Below are 26,680 nucleotides of genomic sequence, written 5' to 3'. Positions count from 1 at the left end.
AGTTACTTAATGACTATATCGTGAAATATATTGTTACAGTAAAGTAAAATTACTCAGACTCCCACATCTATCTATTAGTGTTTAGAGTAGGCTCTTACAACAGGTTGGCCTAAACTCAACCATCTTAAAATAACATCTTATAAATATAATGCATTCATTGTAGTCTAAAAACATCCAAGAGCACAATTCTTTTTTTATTAGAAAAATTACATCATAAACCTACCCAGCAGATATTACAGTGATGAGTGTTACTTGTGTAGATTAGTTAGTAGCATCGACTCTAATGTTGGTAAAATGCGTGGACACCGAAACAGGAATGCAAAGCAATGTGCATTAACTTTGAAGCCAATATATCCAACTGGCTATTTCATAACTCCTTAGAAAGCTTACATGAGTTTAAACGAGCAGTTTGTGTGTTTTGACAAAAAAAGCAATTTTCCTCACCTTCTTCCCACCCTGCTTTTCCACCATGTCGGTGCTGAGTGGGAAGTCCTCCAGCTGGGGGGTTTTAGAACCCCCACCCTTGGGCATCGTTCAGCTATTGCCACGCCAAACCTCATTCACGCTTCCATCGCATCGTCATCGACCGTCTGTAAGACAGAGAAGACAAGGGGAAAACGCATTAGCACTTCACCACCAATCTCCATTTAGACAATGCACGCAAGACACAATTTCGTTATTTATTTCTCAATTTCGTTCATTTGACTAAAGCATTTTAAAGCAACAGATCTGCAAAATTCACAATCATTTAGATACTGCTCTCTTAACAAAGGAATAGTTTTGAAAGCAACAGTTCCATATATAATCATTCACATCCGTACAATACAAAAAAAAAAATAATGTAAAAATGGTCAGAAAACCCATCAAAGGTGTTGTTTGACTGAGATTGCTCAAAGGTTTTGTGAAATGAATATAAAGGCTTTTAGATGTTGGCATCAGTGTGTTAGCTTTAAGGATATCTTCAAGCTAGTGTGCACCAAAAGAGTGACAATATCAACATATAAAGCTTGCAGTTTGTCAATTCTGCCGAAATAGATCAACGACATTTCAGTTTCTCATCAAATGCTCTCGAGGATTGGACATGTTACACCTAGGGCTGCACGATATTGGAAAAAAATTGACCTTATATATATATTTTTTTTTGCGATTTATATTGTGATAGAAATACAATTTGACCAGATGACTTAAATAGCTCTATTTAGAAAGTCATTCGGTTAGATTTATTGAGATGATTTTGTAGGACAGTGATGTAATTTATTTACAAATAACAATCTACGTTCATAATTAAAGACAATGGAGCAAATATTACAGTGAAATAAACTGTGCTTTATGAGCAATCAGGTACAGAAATTTGATTAATCAAAATGTAAAATAAGATAACACAGTCTTCATCATATAATATATTTAAAAATCGAATCGTTATTAAACTTATTTATGTGCTATTAAAATTCTCTTAAATGCTCATACAGTTACAGGCCTTAAAACACTTTGCAGATGAGAAACTTTTATTCTATTACAGTTAATGTATTAATGTATATTACATATAATCCCAATTTAACATTGCAAATCTTGCAATGTGACTATTGCGAACAAGGTTGAGATTATGCCAACACGTTGAATAAAAATGCACATCTCAAAGCACTAAAGTACTGTTCAAAATTTCAACCACACTGTCTGCTCAGTAAAATGCAACTAGATGACATTCACTGTTAATTTGTTCACTTCAAAACACTTTTGGCAATTATAAATTACGATGTTTATATTTTATGACATGCCATGACACAGCAAAAGAAATCTGCTCCCGAGATTTTTAATAAGGGGCGCGCATTAAAATAAATAAAACAAAAACAAAATATCAATATTAAACACAAATCCAGCATTTAAATGGCTTCAACCTTAATAAATAGATTATGTAACAGGCTAAAAACACAACAAGGTCACTGTTGCTATGAAATTAACATTTCAGAATTTCAATACAACTAGTCACCACCACAATAAGTTGCCAGTCCCACTGCCAACAAATGACACCATATAATCGCATTCTCTTTGATGATAAGGTAAACCGATTCACCTGATTAACCATTAACCAACATAAGACAGAGTCTTTTCATAAGGAAAAACAACAAATTCAATATGTGTTTTAAATGCAACAATCACATAGCTCCAGAATTTTGATCATTCCCCTAAAATGCATTTCATCCGACAAAGACAAATACTAGCTAACTAGGCATGGCCTGGTGTAAGATTGTGATGGTATGATAACCTTGAATAAAAGCATCACGTTTTCACAGTTTTGTGATTACTGCTTTAAAATATGCTCTTTTTAAATGTGTGGATAAAAAAAAAGACTTTTCCCCCCATTGAACACAGTATATTTCATTTTAAGACACATTTAAAATATTTTGAAACAGTAGTTTTTTTCTGAAACCTAATATAAAAAAGTCGGTATGACTTTATGATATTCTGGCGGTTTTAAAGGGCCATGAAACCCCCTCGTTTCAGCAGGGTGTTTTCACACCTCTACTTCGGAAAAAGTCAGAAAAGTGGGCGTGTCCAGCTCTGTTTAGGGGGGAGTGTCGGAGGAACTAAAGTGGGATGGTGTGGGAGTGTCTATTTGGGCACGCGCGAGTTTCAGTCAAAATACACACACGAGAAAGTGATGGTGTATTTTTTACAGTCATTGTGTTTAACCTACATGGACATCTGTAGTTGAATTATTTGCCAGATTATTAAATGTTGGACTTTAACTGCAGTTTGGCTCTTTCATTCAGGGAATTCATTCATGCCCCTCGCGACAAACGAGATATTTGATTCGAGGAGCTGCTCTAAGCGTGTATTTTTCATGTAATGTTTGATACCGCACGGCGAATGAGAGAAAAAAAATCTCCGCAATTCCCGGAAACTTAAATGCACTCGGCAGGTAGCGTCAGAAAGCCGCGTGTGTTATTCCGGTCACAAAATGCGGTGCTAACAAGTTTGCACTCAGTGCAATAGTTAACTTAATTCGATACGAACAAACTGAATAAACAAAGAGCACTGGTCGCTCACTTACCAAATCTGTAGAGACAGGACAATCCACAGCAACTAGAGCCGCGTCTTTATGAAGAGAAGACTACAAGCAAATCCGGATTTCAGCGTTTGCAGATGAGAACAGCTCTCAGGTAAACAATAATCCTCCTTAGACACGTAAGTTATTGTTGTCGAGCGTCGCGTACACTGTTAATCCACACGTGAGTCTGAGCTCTCACAGAGAGAAAATGAAAACGAAACTTAATGGCAGCAAACTATAAAAGCAACACTTCACGCTTGTTTTGCCAACACAACGTGGCGTCTCTGGTGTAAACAGTGACACTAATGAATATTAATGAAGTTGCAGAATAGAGCGCACTGATTGGTTTGAACCAAGCCTTACTCATGCATTAATGCATCACAGTGTAAGACGTAATAAGACTCACTCTGGCACAGACGTCCAGTCTGCACGCTGGAATACACCCTATTATCTCATGACCGTGACGCAGCTTCAAAAATTCGTTTCAAACAGGAAGTACGAATTTGCTTGAAATAACGCAAAAACAACCAATTTACACTTTTTAGTGAAATATAGGTGTCCTAATAGTGTTTTTAGCAGTGTGGGACACATATACGACTGTCAACAGCTCCAAAAATTGTGTTTTGGTGTTTCGTGACCCTTTAAAACCTTGACTTTTCCAAACCTCGGTAAACCTTGAAACCGGCTTTCGTCCCATGGCTACAGCCAAAATATTTACATTTAACTTTGACAGTATTTCCATAAGGGCTGCACGATATTGAAATAAAATTACCATTGTGATTTTTTTAAATCTGCAAAATATAATGCAATTTGAATACAATTTCACTAGATGAGTTGAATAACTATTTCAAAAGAATTTATTGTTTTAGATTGGTTGGGAAGATTGTCTCTTGTATAAAAGAGCATAAAATATAGCAAACAATCTACAAGCACAGATAAATTCAATAAAGAAAAAGATACAAAGGAAATAAACAGCTTTTCTGATTGTTTTCCAAGGAGTCGATCTGTATTCAGGTAAACAGTAGTTTAATAATCAAGCGCAAAATAAAACGACATAGTCTCTGTTTTATAGATCATTTAATAAGATTAACCCTTATTAATGTGTCAAACGGTACAATATCTTGAGCCTGAATGCTTTTAAAACCCTCACACACACATTCAGCGGCCTCAAAAAACACTTGCGAAATGATCAATTATAATCCAGATTCAACATTGTGACCATTGCGAATGATCACACTGTGATATCGATGCTGAAACAATATGTTGTGCATCCCTAATTTCCATACACACTAGGTACTTTCAAATGCTAGCAAAAGTACCTTAATGTATACAAGATCTAAAGTACAAATCTTTTTCCTCCTGTTTGCAGGACTCTACTTGGCCATTCTGAAGCTTATGCACAAAATAGCAGCCGATCCACAGATCAGAGCTACCGGCAAAATGATAAGATGAAGATATAAAAACCACTAAAGTGTCTGAGTGCAGAGCGTGCAAGTGCACTGCAATTCATTAGTACTGCAGGGTGGAGACGACTGCTGCAAGAGATTAGAAGAAAAAAATCAATTTGTTATAGTATTGCGAACTTACTGCACAGACAACAAACGTCTATACAGCTAAAGTTATCGCATCAATGCTGACAAATTGATTTATTTAGAACAAATGCATGGGTTAATAATGCCTGCTAGACAGCAGAGTCATCTTTTCCCTTCTCATTTGGGAGCAATTTTTACACTGAATGTTCCCACGGCACAAGATGCCCTGTCGCAGTTTCATTCAAACACGGGGGTTTTACTTTGAAGACAATCATTAGATTTGCAAAAGATGTCATATAAAAGCAGTTTCGTAAAGTGGTTTATTACAACACAGTCTATTATAGATTGCATCACACCCAAATGTTGTGAAAGTGCACATGACAAATGATTTATTCACCCTCAACCGACATCTGGTGGAACTTTACCAAGATTTGCACAGGTAATGATGCTCGAATCGTCTGTGCTCCACCCTTGAACAAATATTTGAACATCAAGAATGAACGTGAAGGCAGTTGGACACTATAATCCATCCTGCACAATGCATCTTTTAGTTTATACTATGTATACACAACAACGCTGTAGTCAAAAACTGAAAACGGCCGTTTTATGTACATCACATTATTAGTAAACATTAACTGTAAGAAACTGATGGCATGCCATTATTGGCGATGGTGTATATGTAGAATTTGCAGAGTTTGTAAGATGCATCTCTATGCCTGTCACAATAATCAATATATTGAATTAACCCCACAACACATGGACACAACATTAATTAGTTTTTGTAATGCAAGATATATCGCCCATGCTTAAAAACTCATTCTAGCAACATGCCCAGCTCTACTGGAGGTGTCAATGTCAGATTGGTTAAAAAAACACTGTAGTATTTACTATAAATATAATCATTTATTTTCTTTTTGGCTTAGTCCCTTTTTTTAATCTGGGGTTGCCACAGCAGAATGAACCGCCAACTTATCCAGCACATGTTTTACACATAGCGCATGTCTTTGGACTTGTGGGGGACACCGTAGCACCCGGAGGAAACCCACACAAACACGGGGAGAACATGCAAACTCAGAAATGCCAACTGACCCAACCAAAGCTCGAACTACCAACCTTCTTGCTGTGAGGTGACAGCACTACCTACTGTGCCACCGTGTCACCCTTACTATTAATGACTATAGTGTATTTTCATTTTACTTTCTACCTTTATCATGTTAACATTTGTTATTATTTATTTATGATTTGCGTTTTCACATTCTGTTTCCAATGGCTGATTATTAAATTGTTAAAATGACTAAAATGAAATGAAATATTCTCAAGAATAAAATATGATGTGTTCTTTGCAAGAGTGTACTTGCATCGTGATGATATTATATTGTCATTCTGGCATTATATAATGAGTGGTGTAAAATGGTCTTAAATTGGCAATAATATCATTTATCAAAATATATTTTGATGTGATATGTCGTACAACAAAAAAATAGATATCATGACAGGCCTAAGAATCTCTGCTATTGGTTTTAAAATGAAGCAAATGAACACTTTGCTGATGAAGCGTTAGCAAACACTTGTGCAACAACACACTCCACCATTGTTGTGTGGTTGTTTGCACTTGCCTTTAACCTCCCTAAACAAGTAGTATGCAGACACATAACCAAATCTTTTTCAAAGTCTCTTTTCTTCGGTTGTTTATATGTATGGCTACACAATATTAGAAAAATCTGACATTGCGATGTTTTTTTTTTGCGATATACATAGCAATATAAATACAATCTGACCAGATGACTTAAAAAGTTCATTTGGTAAGACATCAGGCATATAAATCAAATAATTAAAGTAAAGTAGCATTAGTCTTCATAGTACAAGTAATTCAATGAAATAATTTCTATTGCCTGAATACTTTAATCTATAGGTCTCAAACTGGATTCCTAAAGGGCCGCAGCTCTGCATAGTTTTGCTCTAACCCTAATCAAACACGGCTGAACCCGCTAATCAAGGTGTTCAAGACTACTAAAGACTATTAAGCATGTGTGAGTTGGAGCTAAACTATGCAGAGCTGCGGCCCTTCAGGAATTGAGTTTAGAGATTGTTGCTTTAATCTCTTTTGATACAATCGTACATTCACAGTCTATAAAAACACATGTAAATGACAAACCTTTGCTCTGTTATGGTTAAAATCTTCAATGACTGTGGGTATTGCTCAGATATAATCTCAATTTAACATTGAAGATCCTGGGATGTGACTAATGCACATGTACAAATTGTGATGTACAAATCCACTTTTTAAGTGTGACGTCACACGAAGTGGCTTCTGGGTCACTACGAAATTGTTTGGGGAAACTCAACAAATGGTATTAATAAACGTTTACAAAGCAATGTAATACTTTCGAAAATCACGATCGCAATATCTGATGATCAAAAAGTGAATTAATCACTTTCTGATCATTTGATATTACCAGCGTGATTTTTTTAAATTGTTAAAATATTGGTCCAAAATAAAAATATTGGAAACAGTACATCATGACTAAGCCCACACGGAATCTGCGAGCACAGAATTCTGCAGATTTTTAGCCCGTCATTGACTATCTTTATTTACTTGTGTAAATGTGTATAAATTCATACTTATTCAGTTTTTAAATTAATCTCAGTAATAATACTGACTAATACAAATATATTCATATGATTTATTTATAAAACAGTTTGTAAAGTAATATTTTTTGTCTTTTAGTAGATATATTACACGAGAGACCTGCTTTGTTTACCAAATAAAGTGGATCTAAAAGTATAATCTGAGATCTAAAGTAGTTTGTTTGATTCACACTGCCTGGAAAATTATTGGTGTATCAGAGCTGATGTCACTGCAGGATATTTATGAACAGGATGCATTAAGGTGTGCTAAACAAATAGTTTGTGAATTAACACATGTTCTGCACTAAGGAATATGAGTTGTTACCCTCTGGTAAAAGGTTCAGAGTACCTTGCTGTAGATTAAACAGATATAAGAATTCTTTTTATCCTATGAGCATTAAGCTACTAAATAATAGTCGTGGCTTAGATTGAAGTACCTGTTTTGCTTATTTACGTGTATATGGAGAGAGGGTATGTAATTTTTATTGAAATACTTATTTGTTTTTTCTATGTTGTATTGTTTTGTCCATGTTTGTGATGACGGCAGCTGGGGGCAAGAGCCCATGACAAATTTCCCTGACTGGGACAATAAAGTTTTACCTTACCTTACCATATCTAATTAAAATTGCATTGTTAACATTAAATAAAAGTTTCAAAGCTATTATTTTTAATTTACATACTAAGTTTTTAGTAAACATACTGCCAAAATAATTATACATCTGCAGATTTTTAACAAAATTCTTTGCAGAAATTGTATGGCCCGAGTTATGACTTAACAAGCGCACATCGTGCGGCCCTACCTACTAACACTGGTATTTTTAATGTAAGCCATTTTTAGATTTATGCGTTTTCAGTCCCAAATTGCCATTGTTGTGTAAACAAATAGCCAAAGCACATAGAACATTTCCTGTTTTTTGTGTGAAAATGTCATGTAAACAATCCCTTAAGGCTGGTTTATAATGCTGTGTGCAATTATAGTTGTGCGTGCTGTTTGTGTAGCTCATTTGAAATGCTAGCTGTAGGCTTTTATGAACCTCTGTATTGAGTTCCTTTGCGGGTGTTTTGTTTTTACTGTATGCTACCTTAATGTACAAGTAGCTAAAACTCGCTCATTCAGAGGCGGGAACTGGTGAACGTGCAACAACTTTATTCATAAGGTAACCACAAAACATCTCTAGCTCCTTCACAGGACTCACCACTTGTAAACACTCGCTCCATCAGGCTCGCGACTCTCAGCACCTTCCACACTCTGCACAGCTACCAAGCCAAATAATCACAGAGCTTGTGATGTCATTGCGACATGTAGCTACACTTTTGAGAGGTGCACAGCAGGCTATATGACCACGCGAAGGCTGTGCCGAACCATACAAATGCTCTAGATGCAGAAGTATAAATCAGCTTTAAGTATGACATGCATGGCTGTTCACTCCCTGCAACTTTTCCTTCTCTTTTCAATGAAAACTTGCACTTACCACTACCACTGGCACCATAGCAATCTTTCTACAGCGCTCCTATTCAAAGACAGCTATTTATATATCCAGCTAATGTACCACATGGTGCACGCAGGCAGAGAGTAATATGGCTCTTCTGTTATTCAGGCATGTCTCCCACACCCCACAAAGCAGCTCCACACCTCAAAGTGGTCGAAAGGTCAGCCTCTAATAGGGATAAGCAAATGTGGTGTGGAACAGACACAAGTAGGTCGATGCATGTTCCAGAACAATACATGCCCAAACAGGTCCGTTTTCAGATCAAAACAACCACAGACCTGTAAAACGCTCCTATACGCTAGTTGTGAGGTCATGGAATAAGTATGAAATCTTCAAAAACAAAGCATCCAAGTTCCCAAATCCAGTCCTAATGCACATGCAGAACTTGTATATGCATCTGTTCGTGGAATGTGCATTTGTGTGCAGCAACTTGCCAGTGTTCTGCAAGCATTACAGCAGGAAAAAAACACATATACACACAGGAACAGCACCCACTGAAGAAACACAATAACATCCATTCCAGAAACACGGCTCATTTCCTCTGCTTTCCACCCCAATCAAAAGCTGCTGCGCATCTGCCATCAGTGTGGGTGCTTGTGTCAGACAAAGTGTTTTTTTGCCTGCAGCCAGCTGTAATTCATCACATATGAGGTCTACTTTTAGCACTGTACTCTACTGGAGCTGGAGCAGACGGCACAAGGCCTAGGCTTAATACTGACATCTCCCTGTATCCGTTTCCTGCTGCACAACCACACAACTGGAGCGAGAACACACAGTGTGTGTGAGTTTGTACATACTCCCTGCAGGGGTCTCTCATACTACTGGGACAAGAACGTTCAACGAAGCAAGATTCTATAGAGCAATGGTCTTAATTCCTGGAGAGCCGCAGCTCTGCAAAGTTTAGCTCTAACTCAAACATGCTTAATGGTCTAGTAGTCTTGAACACCTTGATTAGCTGGATCAGCTGTGTTTGATTAGGGTTGGAGCAAATCTGTGCAGAGCTGCGGTGCTCCAAGAATCCAGTTTGAGTCCTATGCTATAGAGCAGGGGTGGCCAATCCTGTTCCTGGAGATCTACCTTCCTGCAGATTTCAGTTGCAACCCTTATCAAACACACCTGTCTGTAATTATCAAGTGGATTTCAGGTCCTAATTAATTGATTCAGGTGGGTTTGATAAGGGTAGAAGCTAAACTGTACAGGAAGGTAGATCTCCAGGAACAGGATTGAGCACTTCTGCTATAGAGCATAAACAGTTTTTGTGTACTAGTATTTATGATACACCAATTGCAAAATGTCCTACACAGTGAATCATGTCGCACAAATTTTTGTATGGTTCCCATCACAATACACCAACTCAAAGCAGATTAATAAAACTATGGCAAAAAAACTGTCGCATTTAGAGGAATAGTACTGGGAAATAATAATGGCAATATACTATAATAGTACTATGGATGCATGAAAATTTTGTGATTGAAAATCACCGAAACAAAAACAAAGACCAAACACCAGTTAAACAATCCAACAGCAAAGCAATCATATAGCTGCAAATAGACAGATCAGCTGATAAGCGTTGCTTTCAAACCGTTAAGGTCTTCTTGTATGTATTCACGTTTGGTAAAGATCAGTAAAGCAATAAAGTGAAGAAAGCAAGAAAAGTGATAGAAAAATTGGTTACAGCAATTGTGGTCTTTATTAGAGTGATCAGCAGCTTCAAATACAGGTTGAACCTGTTGCATTTTTCACACTAGCTGATGGCCAGATAGACGGGCCTTGTTAGTGAATGGCTGGCTCTGGGTCATGAGATTAATCTGGGAGGAATGCAGGCCTCTCAGTTTGCTGAGGCTGACCCTGGGTCAGCCGACCAGTGCTTAGACAGCTTCCTCCTGCCTGCTGACAGTGCAGTCCTGCCTTTGCTCAAGCGGGAACACAAAGCACCCTCTAATCTCCTGCTTCCACCGGCCCCAACGGCCCTTGTCACAAGCACATGTGCAAACTACAGAGATTTCAATAGAAAACATGGCTGTTGTCTCTGAGAGAAAAACAGACCAATACTACTATAATTACTAACAAAAACAATTGATGAATGATGCGAGTTCACACAAATTTGGAATCATAAGATCTACAAGAGATGGCAGGAATAACTACATGCAAAGCAGGAATGCTTAGTTGTGTTTAAACAAGTTTGTTTTCTGATGCCAGAGATGATGTACACTCCATTCAGGGGCAGATGAGGTAAAGAATATTAGTGATACTTTACTGATTTACAATACAAAATAACTTAAACCCTAAATGACTGATGGCAATGACAGCTATAAGGGTTGTCATCAATGCTCTTGAATGCATTCAACTAGGAGGTGTCAATTTATGACATCTTTTTTGTAGCCAATCACAAACACATCTGTTGAGTACAATGAAAATAGAGCAGAGATGCCCACACTAGGGCTTGCAGGCCAGTGTTGGTCTATGGTAACCTTTAATTTGGCCGGCCAACCAATTAGATAGGGACTAATGAAAAGGAAGGTTGTGGCGAATCCCTCAGAGATTCTAATTTCACATAATCACTTATTTGTTGAATTGCTGAGCTACAAAAAAAAAGCAAAAATTAAATTAAATGTTTAAATTAAATGTTGTACATTAATCAGATTTTTTAAAGGGTCATGAAATCCTAAAACATACCCTTCATGGAAAAAAGTTTGGGCACTCTGAAATATACTCTGGAAATAGCGTATACACTTACTGCCACTCTAAACTAGGGTTGTCACGATACTGGAATTCGATACCAATCGACACTGAAATTTTGAGCACATTCTTAAACAGCGCTGATTTGCCATTGTGTTCACATGCTCAACAGAAATGACTGCAATTGGCCGCGAATGTCATCAGTTCACAGCTTATTGAGTGCCGATTGGTGCTGAATTCCAGTATCGCGATAACCCTACTCCAAACACTAAAGCTTTCATGCAGATACATTTCAAAGTGGACTAATAATAACATTATTATTGAAACTTTTCGCTCTAAAGCCCAGCCCTAGCACAGCAGGGATGTGAACCTAGTTATTTTGTCAGCACAAGTGATCACATACAGTTATTAAAGCATATCCAGCCATTTCTTGTTGCCAAAACCTATAAACTGTCAGCATGGATGGTGACATATCATGACTCTGCACCTGAACTCCGCTCAAACCAATATTTCTCCTTTCATCGATCAATAGAACTTCTCCTCTCCTCTACTGTAGCTATCCTTTCTCTGTGGTCAAACAGAGGCCATCCCAGTATGTTGCCACAGGAAGCCTCAGTCCTGTCCTTCCTCATTCCTCATACAATCGCTGCTGCACAGTATGACTGTTATGGTCCGCTTTGGTAATCGTGCCTCCTGCTGAGATGAAAGGCCCACAACCCCCTTCGCTCTGCACCAAGGTAACGTAGGGTGCTGTCATCACGTCCACTGGTATTTAGTGCAGCTGTCTCTCAGCAGAAAAGAACTGTGCAGCAGTCAATGTGGAAATTAGTGTCTGTGTGTTCACGTACATCACTTCAGCTCAGGCCTCTTTCAACACGTCTCAAAAACATTTACAAACAAATGAACCAATTAGCTGTAAACGTGCGCTTGTCCTAAGCATAGAGATACATAAATCACTGCTGCACAAATGTCACTTGAACCAAATGGCTTTCCACCAATCAGTGTGGTGAATTTGTTTGACCAAAACCTGCATGGTCAATTTGTTCTGCCTCAAGTCTAATTTATACTTCCACCCGACTGCACATGAACAGTTGTGGTGGATTGTATACTTGACCCGCTCATTGTTGAACTATTAACTGTAACAACAGGAGGTGAGTCAGAGTAACGGTCATGACACAATTAGGCATGGGCTGCTGTAAGATTGTGATGGTATGATAACCTTAAATAAAAATATCACAATTTTACAGTAACACTGTATTGTGATTACTGCTCTAAAATATGCTCTTTTTAGATGTCTGGGTACAATAAAAACATTACCAAAACTTTACCCAAAAGTAGTTTGCAAAAGTAGGTTATTGGACAAAGCTTGATGTAGCGGAAAAGCAGTGCGTCGCAGAAAAAAATCTGAGTGACTCCAGATTTGTTCAAACTGACCCAAGGATTTTTGAGTCGTCGAAAAACGGTGTAGGAATTTGGGCCAAATACCAACATTTGTTTGTTTTCAAGGCTGTAGTGCCACCTTTGGTAGAGTCTTTGGATCGAAGTAGTAGTCAGAACTACTACTATCTGGCAAAGTTTAAAGCCTTTAAGCCTTATGGTTTGGCCTGGGCAATTGGCAATTATGGCAGAAATAAAATATTAATAATAATAATAATAATAATAAAAGTCCTAACAAAAATTATAGTGTGCTTCTCGCTTGAACCCCTAAAAAACAAAACAACTGTAAATATATCGTAGGAATTCTGTTTGCAAACCGTGGTAAACCTTAAAACCAGTTATCAACCCATTCCTAGACGCAACATTGGTCAAAACGTTTGCTTTTAGTACAATTGTGTAAATGGGTAATTTAGACTATATTTTATTTATCCAAGCTATTTGCATGCTTTATACGAAAACCATATAAACAATAGAAAATTAAGAAATAGTTTACTTAAAAAGTCTTGGACAACCGGTACACAAGCTATGTATGTAGCTACTTAAAAATCTATGTTAACAACTTAAAATCAGGTGGCTGTTTTATAATCTTAAAGATGTTGACACACAAATTCACATTCAGATTAATATCTTCAGATGCGGAGTTGTACGTGACATTACAAAAAGTTGTCTTGCACAGCATGCACACATGCAAATTCTGCCAACACTGCGATTTGCAAACTCAATAAAACTTCCGTGAACATTGAATATAATCAAAAACTAAAGAATACACAAGATATTTCGCTTGTAAAGTATTCAATGGGCAAAAGTGTAACAGTCAATATGGCGAATGAAGCCCCGCCTACTAATACAGAAGCCAATCATAAACTGTAGACTGACGTTTCGCCAGGGAACAAGCTCGTACCAGAAGTGTGCTTTTACGACAGTTTTTGTGGTGGACAAACACACTGGAATCTCAGTGAATATTTGCTTTACAGACAAAAGAAAAATATCAACATAAAGCTTGAAATCTGTGCTTTCATATGAACCAACTACACTTGAAAACCAAAGCTTTTTTATTGTAATCTGCATGAAACTAACATGAGGAAGGCTACAGTCCGTCCTGTCAAATGCACGTCACATGACAGCAGCAACTTCTCAAACACCCACAAACCTCTAAACAAAGTGTTGCTTTAATTTCTGGAGCTTTTCCATTAAAACCAAGTTGTGAATTACTTCAGAAGAGTAGTGCGATCAGACAATCATTATCCAGAGGATGATATTGTGCAACATGTCCATAGATGAGGTTGGTGTTTTGATTTTGTTCCTTTCAAGTGTGCATACGCATTAGCTCGGGCAATCAGAAAATATGCAGATTTTGTTTGATTCGAATGTTTAGAAATGAAAGTTATGAGACAGTTGTTGTTTAATTTCATTGCTCATTTCAAATATGTAATGTATTCGTAAGCTTGGATAAAAGTTTTGGAGAATTTGATGTTTCCATAAAGACAGAATGTCTGAGCAGTGTGTTTTAAAGATGGCCAGTGAGTGAAATGTCTTGTTTTTAAAGGGACAAATTCAGCCCTCACGTGAAATACTCAAATGCGCTAACTATATTTTGCCAAAGAAATGTGACCACACACACATTAAGCATAAGTAAAGTATTAACGATCATAATCAGAACCATGTTTTGAAGGTCAGTTGTGAATCGGTGTAATCCGGATGCATCAGAAATGTGGAGACGTGTGGGGTGTACCAAGGGCCATGATGGCGGCTTGATGGTTCCCAGGTGTTGCTGAGAGCAGCTTAATGAACGGAGCTCTGAGGCGTGGTACTGTAACAGCCTATTTACATTTCATATAAGAGCGGCCGTGGCGGAGAGCCCTGTTTGGTGTGCAAATAGAGCACTGCAGAGGCCAGCCGGGCCCACTGCCGTTTCCAGGCAACGGTGGGATGGGGTTGGCTGAGCAGCCCCTGACCCACACCAATTCATTTGATTAGAGGCTTTTGTGCAGAGAGGAAAGAAGACAAACAAGTGGAGGAGAGAGGCGGCAGGCCGCGCTTTTCTTCCTGCAGTCAGCCTTTATTATTCCACAGTGACGTGAGGAGGCTGTATGTGTGCATTCGTCCTGCTGTTTTTCCCTTAAATAAAAAGACGTGGAAGGGAGAGTGATGAAAAAATTGTTGTGATATTCTGGGAATGTGTAGTTGTTAATGAGCAGGCCCAAACACAAGCTGCACTCGCAACGCAATAGATTTCAACAGAAGTCAAAAATGCCTCACTCTTTAGAGTCTTTTTCCCTGACATCAACGTTTTAAAATCTACATTTCAAAGCAAATGTTTTGATCTTAAATTGAGGGCATATTTAGCTACCAAATTTATAAACATTTAAACAGAGTCTGAAACCAAACAATCGACTAGAGCAAAATAATGAACAAAAAAGATTCATTTAAATTAGCAAACAACATCTAATAAGGCTAAGCTGCTGAAAAATATGTTAGTGATGAGCTTGCCTTATAATCAACAAGTATTAAATTTAATTGATTCAAGTTAGCCATTATAGATATCTATTAGGGCTGGGCAATTTAAAATCAAAATCTCAATTAATTGAACATTCTAACTCGATTACAATTAACAAACGATTATTTTAGTTATTATTTTATTTGTTTGCCCTCATAGTTCACAGACACGTTTTGTACAGTAAATATGCTCACATATTAGTGCGAGAGTTTTGAATATAAGGTGAATTTAGAATCAGATTTAGAAAGAGCTTTATTGTCAGGTATGTTTGCACATACGAGGAATTAGTTAATTAGTTTTCGTGACAGAGCTTCTACAGTGCAACAGAATTACAGAGACAGGACAAAAAACAGATAATATATATATGTAAGTGGTGAATGCAAATATACAAATAGACAAGTGTATGTAGAGCTATATTATATACAATGTTATATGCCAGCTATTATGTGCAAAATAATTTAAACTTTAAAATAATTAAAGTAAACACCATCTACTATCTATGATTATTTATTGAACATCAACGCTGAACAACTAAAGTTAAAACACACACTGCCTAAATTGAGGCTCTCTGCGCCACCCGCTACCAAACCGACCAATCACAAAGCTTGCAATATGCATCATTGTGATGTCTTATTAAGAGGTCCGAGAGTATGCAAAGGATGCACAACACTGTACACACACATGCCCTTGGCAGGAGTATAATATCATAATAATACGTATAAATCATAATATAATAAGTATTACTTAGCCTTAACCAAGCGGGGTCATGTGACTCCACATGCGGTAGGAAAATACTTGAAAAAAAATGATCTATTTTTGATTCTGAATGATTTCAATTACTTTTTCAATTAATTGCACAGGTCTAATATTTATATCATCACGCCATATCAATAGGCAATGGAAAATATTAATAAACACAATTATTATATAACTGTAGTTTTCCAATAAAGGTTAATCAACAAAAGGCAGCACAAACTATTGTCACCAATGCAGGAGCAGCATGCATTGTCTTTGAGAAGTACACATATGACAGAACGCAAAAAATACTACATGATTACACTATTTAAGAAAAAAATATGCAAAAATCATATAAGCAATATCTGTATTATGTATGATGCTATGAATTTGTGCATTGCATGCATGCAGTAGGTTGTTTATCCAAATTTGACCAATCAGATGTGGGTTAACTATCTTTACACCTGCCTCCTCAGTAGGTACTATAAAGCTATTGGCTAAACCATCCCAAAGGAGATCTTACAGCCTCAGAGCAGAGAGCTGAAAATAAATACTACTGGTGGGTGTAGAGGCAAGCAAGGGAAACGACAGTGAATAACAATCAGAATATCTGCCGAGGCTTTCAGTCATTCACTGCTTTAAAGTCTAAATGTTTCCATCCTAATAGTTTTTCTTAAATAAGATTTAATCAAATTTATTAATAAATAATTTATTATTTATTTATTTTAATATAGTCATTATATAAAGTGTAAAATGTTAAAATAGCTAATAAAACAGTTTTTAAACAGTCTGTTTTATAGGTTACCAATTAGGGCTAGGCAATTTGGCCTAAAATTTAACAATTTTGAACTTGATTATGATTAATGAAGGATTATTTTATGCAATTATTTATTTTTCCCCCTTCATAGTTTACTGACAGGGTTTATACAGTAAATATGCTAATATATTACAAATGAGAGATTCTGGAATGTAGGATGCATTACTTGATTTTAAAACAATAATTGAAGGAAACACACACTATCTACCCTCTATGATTATTTATTGAAGATCAATGTTAAACAACTAAAATGAAAGCACACATTGCTTAAAACCAACAGTGACTGTTTTCTTACAAAAAAGAAAAAATGCATCACTTGCACTTTCGAAAACAAAAGAAACTATTTTCAGTGTTTTAATAAAATAGAAAATAAGCATTATCTCTTATAAATAAAATAACTTTTGTATATTCTGTAAATATTAGTTTAAACCGCATTTTACAAATACATGACTCCACGATAGGGAACGTAATTAAAAATCGTCCTGGAAAAATTTGATTGATTATAGGTTGTTAATGTCAATTCGATTCCTTTTCGATTAGTTGCCCAGCCCTATTATTACCAACAATAGTAACCAATCAACATTAGATATTGCTATACAATTTTGTTTTTATTCTGTCAACACAGTGAAAAAAATCCTTCATCACTGCACAGAGTTGGTGGTCCTGTTCACACGGACATGGACTAAACCACAAGAGTCAAAGTTTAATATGTGTTAAATAGCATTTTTAATCAGCATAGAAAATATGACAAATGTGCACAGGCCAACTTAAAATCCCTGCTCAAGCTTTCGCTGCAATAAACGCCACTTGTTCCTTTCTGACAGCTAGGTGAAAGTGTAATCCGTTCTCAAAAACATCGACTCTGACTCATCACTCTCCCTCTTTCCGGACATGTTTTTCTCAAACAAGAGACATGTCTTTATCTCCCCCATCGCTCTACTCCTCCTCCTCAGTTTCACATGCAGAAATATATCCGAGACAACTAGAGAAATGGGGAGATCATAGTGTGCCAGCTGACATGCATACATACGCGATATGCACACAAGCCCTGTTGCCTAGCAACGCATGAACGAGGCACGTGTTTCCGAGCAGAGCGAGAAAGGAACAGGGAGGATGGTGTGCTGAGGAGGTGGACTGGAGTGCTAATGAAACTGTGGACATACATGTGTAGAAAACCATTCTTAACCTTTTACAAGGACAAGCTTCTTGAAATATGCAGCATTTTAAATTCTGCTCACATGGCAATCATAACAGCCTCGAAATCCATGATAGAATGCAGATTACACATCCAGCAACAACTGTCAAGCAGAATTCATTCAGCAGATTCAACATACATCTAAGCTTAGTGCTGAAATCTTGATGCAAAGATACTGTCGCAGTGTCCATGCCTCAAAATACTGGCAGTCACAGTGCCATTTTTAAAAAAAACTAAGACTACACAATATTGGTCAAATCTGATATTGTGATATTTTATTTTTCTGCGATACATTTTGCAATATGAATACAGTCTGGGGAGTCTAACAGTATTCATATTTATTTAGTCAAAAGTCAAAATAATTCAAATAAGACAAAATAAAGAGGTTTTTCCCTAAAACATTTAAAATGATCTGTCAATTGGGTAACGTAATCTTATTTTCAGTTTGAAATGTAAATATTTGGAGTAGAAAAGTTTTTTTTCCCATAAATTGCATAAAATTCTGTATAAATAATTAAATGCAATTCTTTACACTCATAAACATAATTAGCTACGTTTCAATCCGCCTAATTTTATGCACATAAAAAAAAGGTTAATGGAAACGCCAAGATGCGCATCAATTTTAAAAATGAATAAAACTTATGCGCATAATTGAGTAGGAAAAATTTTTATTTGATAAGAAAAGATGCGGGCGACAAGGAGGCGAAGTGAGTAGCACGATCGCCTCACAGCAAGGTCGCTGGTTCAAGCCTCAGCTGGGTCAGTTGGCATTTGTGTGTGAAGTTTGCATATTCTCCCCGTGTTCGCTTGGGTTTCCTTTGGGTGCTCCAGTTTTCCCCACAAGTCCAAAGACATATGGTATAGGTACATGTGGTATAGGTAAATTGGGTAAGCTAATGAAGAATGAAGAAAAGATGCGCATAAAATACGATGAAAACACTTTAACCGAACAAATTCCAGTATGCGCATTAAAAACAAGTCATGTGATTTTGTGATAAGAGATCATGTGATGATAAAAATGTGTGAAATGGACAAACCAGCAGGCTGAGCACATTGTGGAACATCTGAATTGTTGTTTAGGTCATTCTAAAACGCCTTAACCGTTTCAGTATTAGCAAGGCTCGAAATTAACCTTTTTACTTGGCAGCACTGGCTCTCCCAGCTTCAAAAATTTAGGAGCACCAGAAAACATTTAGGAGCACCCACCATAATTAAATGAGCACCTCTGCAAATTGTATATTAAGGGATTTATTGTATTTGAAAACAACATCAATCAGGACTAACAAAAAAACAGAAACAACTATCAAACTAATGCTGTGATGACTTATGAATATTTGTGCAACAACTGCAAAATTAATGTATAATAATTATAAAGTATTAATGATGACGATGATGACAATAACACAAACAATGAACTATATTTATCATTATAATGCTGCCTTGAATGTGCTTGAATGCGAGTTATCTGCTATAAAAAGTCCTACAGTTACATTGTGAAAAATAAATCTATGCTTTATATCAAACAAAAATGAAGCATTGCAGTAAGAAAAATCCATTATGCACTATTGTTTTTATATGCATGTCAATTTCATAAACAAATAATATTTCTGCTACAAAACATAAATGTCAAATTATAATAAATCACTCAATTTAATGCTGAAAGCAGTCATCAGTAGGCCCACGCGGAATCTGTGCACGCAGAAATTTCCATAGATTTTTAGCCCATAATTGATTCTGTTTATTTAATTGAGTAAATGTGTGTACATTTATATTTATTCAGTTTTAAAATTAAATTCAGTAATAATATTGACTAATATAAAAATGTTTATTTGATTAATTTACAGTACAGTTTATAAAGTAATATTTTCTGTCCTTAAGTAAATCTATTATCTGAGAGACTTGCTTTGTTTACCAAATAAAATGGATATAATTGGATTTGCCATGTGAAATTAAAAGTTAAAAAGCTATTCTTTTTTTTATTTCATTAACTACGTTTTTAGTTATGAAACTCCCAAAATAATTCCGCATAAACCCCCAGATTTTTTGAAACAGCAAAAAAAATGTCAGCAGATTCTGTCTGGCCCTAGTCATCAGTAACTAAATAGAAGAATAATATGCATCTCAAGAAAGAACGGACAAAAGAAAGTAAGAAAAGTCTCACTTTTACCACTCTTTAAAAGTTTCGGTTTCTGTTATTTTAAATGCTCAGTCTCGTTATGCACCGATTTTCATTTCTCTGTGTTGTGGAAAAAAGGATTTCTGCGATGATCACCAGCGCATTATCATTCTTTGTCATGAGCCGCAGTATCAGTTTAAAATGAGTAAAGTCGAGCTTCTTCGGCGAGTATGTATACGCTTAGATCTTACTTTTAGCTGCGATTTGCACTAAACACGCAGTGAATGAAACACGAGATCTGGGCCATTAAACAGCTGATCCACTCCAGAACTTTCCGCACTCTCTCTGAAAACACACTCTCGGCTGACGCGGTTTCTTCTACAGCAACAAATTCCATTTTTCTGTTGATATTTGGCAGTTAATCAGGTAGCGACTATTTTGTTCTCTGACTACTTTGAAGGAAATGCTTTGAAGTGTTTTATCAGCACGTCTTATTTGCAATTTTCCAGTTTTGCACACAAATTTAATTAGCAACCTTGGATGAAAACAGCTATTTTTTTGAGCCCAAATGTTTTAAACGCTCGGAAGCCCTAAAAATGCATGTTCACGCTACATTTTCACTACTATGGTTAAACTCAGCAGTGACTCTACAAATCACATGTACTGTAGCTTCCTGTCATCTATAATTCCGACATTGCACATCTTGTGATGTGACTATTACCGATGCGCAAATTGCGATATCAATACTAAAATGATATATCGTGCAGCCTATTTAAAACGTATTACAGTAAATAATAATATTAAAAAAACTCACATGAAGAAATTACTATGCTTCGCTCAACTCAAATTCACTGAAACATTTTAAATGACTCATCCTGTCAGCTGTCCTTTTTGGATGCATTAGCTCAAGCTGCTAGTGCTTTTTTTGGGTTATCAAAATAAAGCTGTTGCATTGTAACATTCAAGGGTTTTCATAAGCAATGACTGAGGTATTTTGACAACCCTATTGGGGACACTGTCATTTTTCAGTGCATCTGTATTCAGAACTGTAGCGAAGTGTTAGTAAATCAAGAAAACATCACAACACAAGAGCTGATTGTTCCAGTAATAACATTCCTTCCCACTGACTTTCAACGCAAACGCCTGTGGCTTATGTAAGCTTCATGCACATTAGCTAGTGATTTTTATATGCCTGGTTGTAGGTTAATCCTACAGTGAGTCTACATGCACCATATTGTGAAAAAAACAAATACATCGCAGAGGCCAGGATCTCATAGGGGAAAACAAAAGAGGATGATGGGGGAAAAAAAGAAGTCCAGAGTTTTGATCAGCCAAAAAAACACTTTCCCTTAGAGACATCTTGCAACATGTGAATGGTTTTCATCACTCGCTCATGACTGCAAAACCAAAACAACAATGCATGTTTAAAAATGGCTGTCCAAATGCTTTCAAAATTCAAACGATGCGTGTATGAGAGCTCTCTTATCCAATCAGACAAGCTTGTAAATGGATGAATATGTTGTGGGTGGGGCTATTTTAGCCCTGTACAGAATTCAACTAGGATTTTCATCAACTACCAAATCAAAATGCTGAAAAATCTTATCTTAGGGATGTCGTAAGGGCCACAAGCAGTGGTCAGCAATGTCGAATTCCAACAAAAACTAAGAATAGTCCAGTAAAAGAGCAGATGGAGGGATAACAGAGGAAGAGGACGGAGCAGAATGCATAATCTGGATTCTCGTGTTGACAGGACGGCTGCAGAAGGATTAGTACTGAGAGAAGATGCACACTAGCCCGCATATGGCCCACGAAAAGACCTGCACATGGCTGGTAACACAGCTACACATTACTCAAAGTAATTAAGTCATTTGTCAAGTCCTTCCAGCGTGTGCATATAAACTCTGGGTCTAAAATTAACTTTTTGCCACACCTAACAAATTTGAGTTAACTGAGGAAATAGATCACATAGTAGGTTTGTCACATTACTGGAATTTGGTACCAATCAATGCTGAAATTTTAATAACATCCATTTCCCGCGAACATTTGAGCACGTTCTTTAACAGCGCTGATTTTCCATTGTGTTAACATGCTCAACAGAAAAGACTGTGATTGGCTATGAAGGTCATCAGTTCAGCAAACTCACCGCAGTTTACTGAGTGTAATCACAGGTGCAGGGACACTGGAGCGGTTTAAAATCGGATTGCTCATATGTCAGCTTATCGACAAACCAGCTGATCGATGTGACTTACATTCCAGTATCCCTGAATCGGTGTTTACACTTAACAACGCTCAAATGTTTGTGGGAAATAAACGTTTAATAAATAAATAGATGCATAAAATGTTTTTTGGGTATAAAACTTAACATATTACTTAAATTCATAAATCAAAACTATTGTTACATGAGAATCAATAGATCCGTTTTTTTATGAAAAAATAAAGTAAATTCAAAATCAAAGGACGTTTTGTCTCAAATTGTACAAGCTGCAAATTGTATAGGTTGTTTTCATTCACATGGTTCTGGTGATGCACACAATTCAGATGGAGGGCAGAAAGTAAAATAATAAATAGGAGAGAGAGGAAAGTCTGTATTTTTGCAATTTATACCATATTTCAAAGGAGATATATATAAAAAAATAACCACACGTGTTAGGCATGATCCTTATATTATGAAGAGGACCGAGTTTTCTAATGAAATAAATATACTTGACTGTCATCGAAGCTGTACATTACATATAAATAAAGCCATATAATTACATTAGATGAAAAATATTACAGTAAATACAATAGTGTTTGGAGGCATACTATAGATAATTCCTTGAATTAAACACTTGCAGTAAGTATATTGTTGCTGTGGTACAACACAAACAAATAATTCAGTAGGCTTCAGTTTTCTACGCTAAAATCACAACCACAGTTCACACTAATGTTAAAGTATTTATTACAGTTTATCAGTTTAATATGCTACAGTATTCTGTAGCATTCAATAACAAAGAGTTGAACACATTATACACTTTACTATGTGGTTCAATAATATGTTTATTATAAATGACTACCGTTGTTTTTCTCAAGCAGATATCTTCCAGACATCACAAAATAACAGAAGAACCCATACCAGAAAAGACTTGGATTATCGCAAAATTAGACGGAGGTTTCATTGCAAAGATTCCATGGCAGGGTACTTCATTTATATCCTCCTGGGTTTTCGATAAGTGTGGTGGTTTAGTAATGTGGTATCAGATTTTTTATAGCACATTAACATATTTATACACATAGCTATGTCTGTATTTAATCCATATTGATGTCAAACGAATTATAGCATTCAAATAAGATTGAACAAATGGATGAATTGATTAAATGTTCAGTGTTACCTTTAGGATTTTTTCCAGCTGGGGCGACAGGCCTTTTTAACAGAGATCTACCAACTATCTGTGGCGTTATTTCAATGAAAAATGTCATGAGCGCAGTATTAAGTCGAGATCGCATTTATGTAATAGTCTACGAGCATACGAATCTCTTTGCTTGCATTTTGCAAGATTTCCTCTGCATCACGAATCTGTCAGTCAGCCAGTCAGTCAATCAGGCAGTCAGCACGTAACCTTAAAGGGTTACACAAATGACGCACAGCACTACTATGGTTACAGAAAAGTTTGCACTTTTATAATTCACTTACTTAATACGTTTTGGTGCGATTATCACCCACTATTAAAAAATAAAATAAAATCACGACTGAATGTTTTGAATGGAAAGCTGAAATGTACTCATGACTGGATCAATTTTGGTTTGGCGCCCCGCCATTGAAGAATGAATGTAGCGGAAACTATGATGTTTATTAATTGCCGCCTTTTCTCCATTTTTCAGCCATTTTCAGAAACAAAAACTTTTTGGAAGTCTATAAAAGCTATTCAGCATTTCTTATTTTGGCTGTTATGTAAACAACATAAAATAGAAATATTTTGCTGTTGTGATACTGATTCCTATGCAGAAGAATCACTTGGTGCCCTCCATCTGAAATTTGCGCATCATCAATGACGTCATGTGAAAGCAACCTATTTGCGGTTTGCTCATTTTCAGATAAAAAAATTAAGTGGAACGACTCAAGTTTATGATGAAGTTCATGTTTATTTTTTTAGCTCACTTTTACAAAACCGTCATAATATAGATGACTGATTTTTAATATTAAATAAAAAAATTACATTTAACTAAATGCTGCAAAGAATATTTTTATTATTACTTTTATGTAATTTACCTACTTTTATTTTTATTATTTATATAAACTGAAAACAGAAAACAACAACGTATTATCATCATCATCATCATCATCCTCATCAAATCATCATGCAATCCAACTTCAATTCTCACACCAAAATAAGTGAATTTGACTTAAGCATGTCTAAAATTACTGAACTTTCTCTAAACCCTGCAGAGTTTAACATCAGAACCAAAACCATTCACGCTGTCAAAGCTGACATACTGCAGGGAAATCTAAGCTGGGAATGTTTTCGACAAACAGGGACATGTAGGTGTTAGAACACAGCTGTCGGCACTTGACAACTCACGTGCTGCTACTGTGCACAACATACTTAGCGACCGGCACTGCATGCTGTTTCAGTAAGATACTTTTGTGTGCCCAGGAGCACACCACCAGCCATCACAATGGCAAAAACAAACGCAAAACCCTGCCAGAGCAGCCATGCAGTGCCACAGCCCCTGCCAAGCCAAATCACGTCACAGTAACTCTTAGGAGAATGAAAGTGTGGGTGGAAGAGATGCAGCATGTTCCCTCACCTTACACTTACACCACTGCATTTCACATACGCAGAAATTATAGATCCAAATATTCAATGTTTCATGGCAGCATATCCTAGTTTTTAATGGACTAAGAAGCTTAGCATTCAAATAGAAATTCAAATAAAAACACAAGAACAAAACTACATTAGGGCTTCATGACAAACTGAAATAAAATTGAAATCGTGATGTAGCAAAATCAGCGATTGTCAAGCACATCTTATAAAGTAAACATGTTTCTGTGATGTTCTCCAAAAGCCAGAGGGTGCTCTTGCACCAATTCAAAGTACCCATGAAGAAGATTACCAAGAAATCCTAATAGTGGGAAGGAGTTGAAGAAAAAGGAGGGATCTGGTGAACATTCGATAGTAGGGATGTAAGGGTATTGTAAATACCGTCATACCGCAATAGCAATTTTTTTCAATATTACCGTAGTCGCATGACTCGATAAAACTATAGGTCTTCTGAGAAAATTTGCTCAGGCGAATGAAGCGAACGGGAGGTAGCGGAAACTACAATTCCCATCAGCCTGGGCGTGGCCATCATCCTTTGCAGTCTGTTGTCGCTACAGATCCAGTAATGCGGAAATGGAGTGTGCTGCTAGTAGCGGGTATGAAAAAGAGCTGGAAATGATCGAACCTAAAGCGGGTTTTAAATCGGATGTGTGGAAGCATTTCGGTTTCTCTCTAAAATGATACGAGAAAGGAGAAAAGGTGACAGAAAAAAAAAAAAAAAAGCACTGCCAGACTGTGGTGAAATACAAGTTGGGGAATACCACTAATAACAGTCATGGGGACTGCAGAACACAGCACACTGTTCAGATTGATGCAGACATTGACTTGTACCGCAAAGAGACCCCTATCTCACTCATGGCTTGTCCTCTCAAGTGGGGGAAAGACAATGCACAACGTTACCCACTGCTGTCAACCTGGGCCAAGTCATATCTCTGTCCCAGAAACCTCAGTCCCAAATGAGAGGTTTTTTTCTGTTGCAGGGGACATGCCCAGAGATCCCAGCTTTTACCAGATTATAATTATATGATAATTTTCCTTAAAACCCATCTCTATCTAAGAGAGTGAGTGATTAAATGTTGAATGTGATGAGTTTTCAACAATACTAAATTGAAACTTTAATTTTTTACATGGTTTATAAATTTTTTTGTTATTAAAATTGAAAAACTGAAGTTCCTGTTTCAAAGCTTACAGATTGATGGCTAATTTGTATGTCAATGGCACTTTTTTTTAAGTATTTTAAGTAGTTTTGTTTTTCCTGTAAATGATTCATTAAATACCGTACCGTGCCATTCATACCGAGGTATTACCGTACCGTGAAATTCTGATACCGTTACATCCCTATTCGATACCTATTATAATCAAAGTAAACGAAACAAAAGTATTCTGCAAGTCCTTGACACTTCTTAAGCATGTATTTAGTGCTGGGTGATATGGCAAGTATGCAATCTTGATAATCATTTTCCATGTTGAATGACATGCGATATATATTCCGATTTAAGTTGTTAATGCTACCTGATTTAGGATTATGCAAAAATGAAAGCCACAAAAAGTAGATGGTCCAATAAATGTCTGATATGATCTAAATCTCTATTATCAACACTTTCAGATTAATGTTGCACATTTTTGATGTGATTGGCTCTTAGATCCATATAGATTAAAAAAGTGCAGAGCTTATCATTATTCTTGACATTAATTTCATCGCGATT

At 36.5% G+C, this 26,680-nt stretch overlaps 2 protein-coding genes across 5 annotated transcripts in view; one reads left to right on the top strand and one right to left on the bottom strand.

Moving 5' to 3' along the window:
• ankrd11 (ankyrin repeat domain 11) overlaps nucleotides 1–26,680 on the bottom strand; it is a 213,603-nt gene that overhangs the window by 40,845 nt on the left and 146,078 nt on the right. For all 4 annotated transcript variants that reach the window (XM_087261895.1, XM_087261897.1, XM_087261896.1 and 1 more), the window contains exon 3: nucleotides 445–590. In XM_087261895.1, coding sequence (XP_087118021.1) covers nucleotides 445–531 — 87 coding nt within the window. In that variant the 5' untranslated portion in view covers nucleotides 532–590. The remainder of the gene's footprint in view (nucleotides 1–444; nucleotides 591–26,680) is intronic.
• The window catches only part of csnk2a2a (casein kinase 2, alpha prime polypeptide a), a 471,730-nt gene that overhangs the window by 373,033 nt on the left and 72,017 nt on the right, over nucleotides 1–26,680 (top strand). The window lies entirely within an intron of this gene.

This window comes from Danio rerio, chromosome 7, assembly GCF_052040795.2.
Source record: "Danio rerio strain M-AB ecotype USA chromosome 7, GRCz13ab, whole genome shotgun sequence".
NCBI classification, from domain to species: domain Eukaryota; kingdom Metazoa; phylum Chordata; class Actinopteri; order Cypriniformes; family Danionidae; genus Danio; species Danio rerio.
Note: the sequence above shows the minus strand (reverse complement) of the source record. Positions and strands in the feature narration are given on the sequence as shown.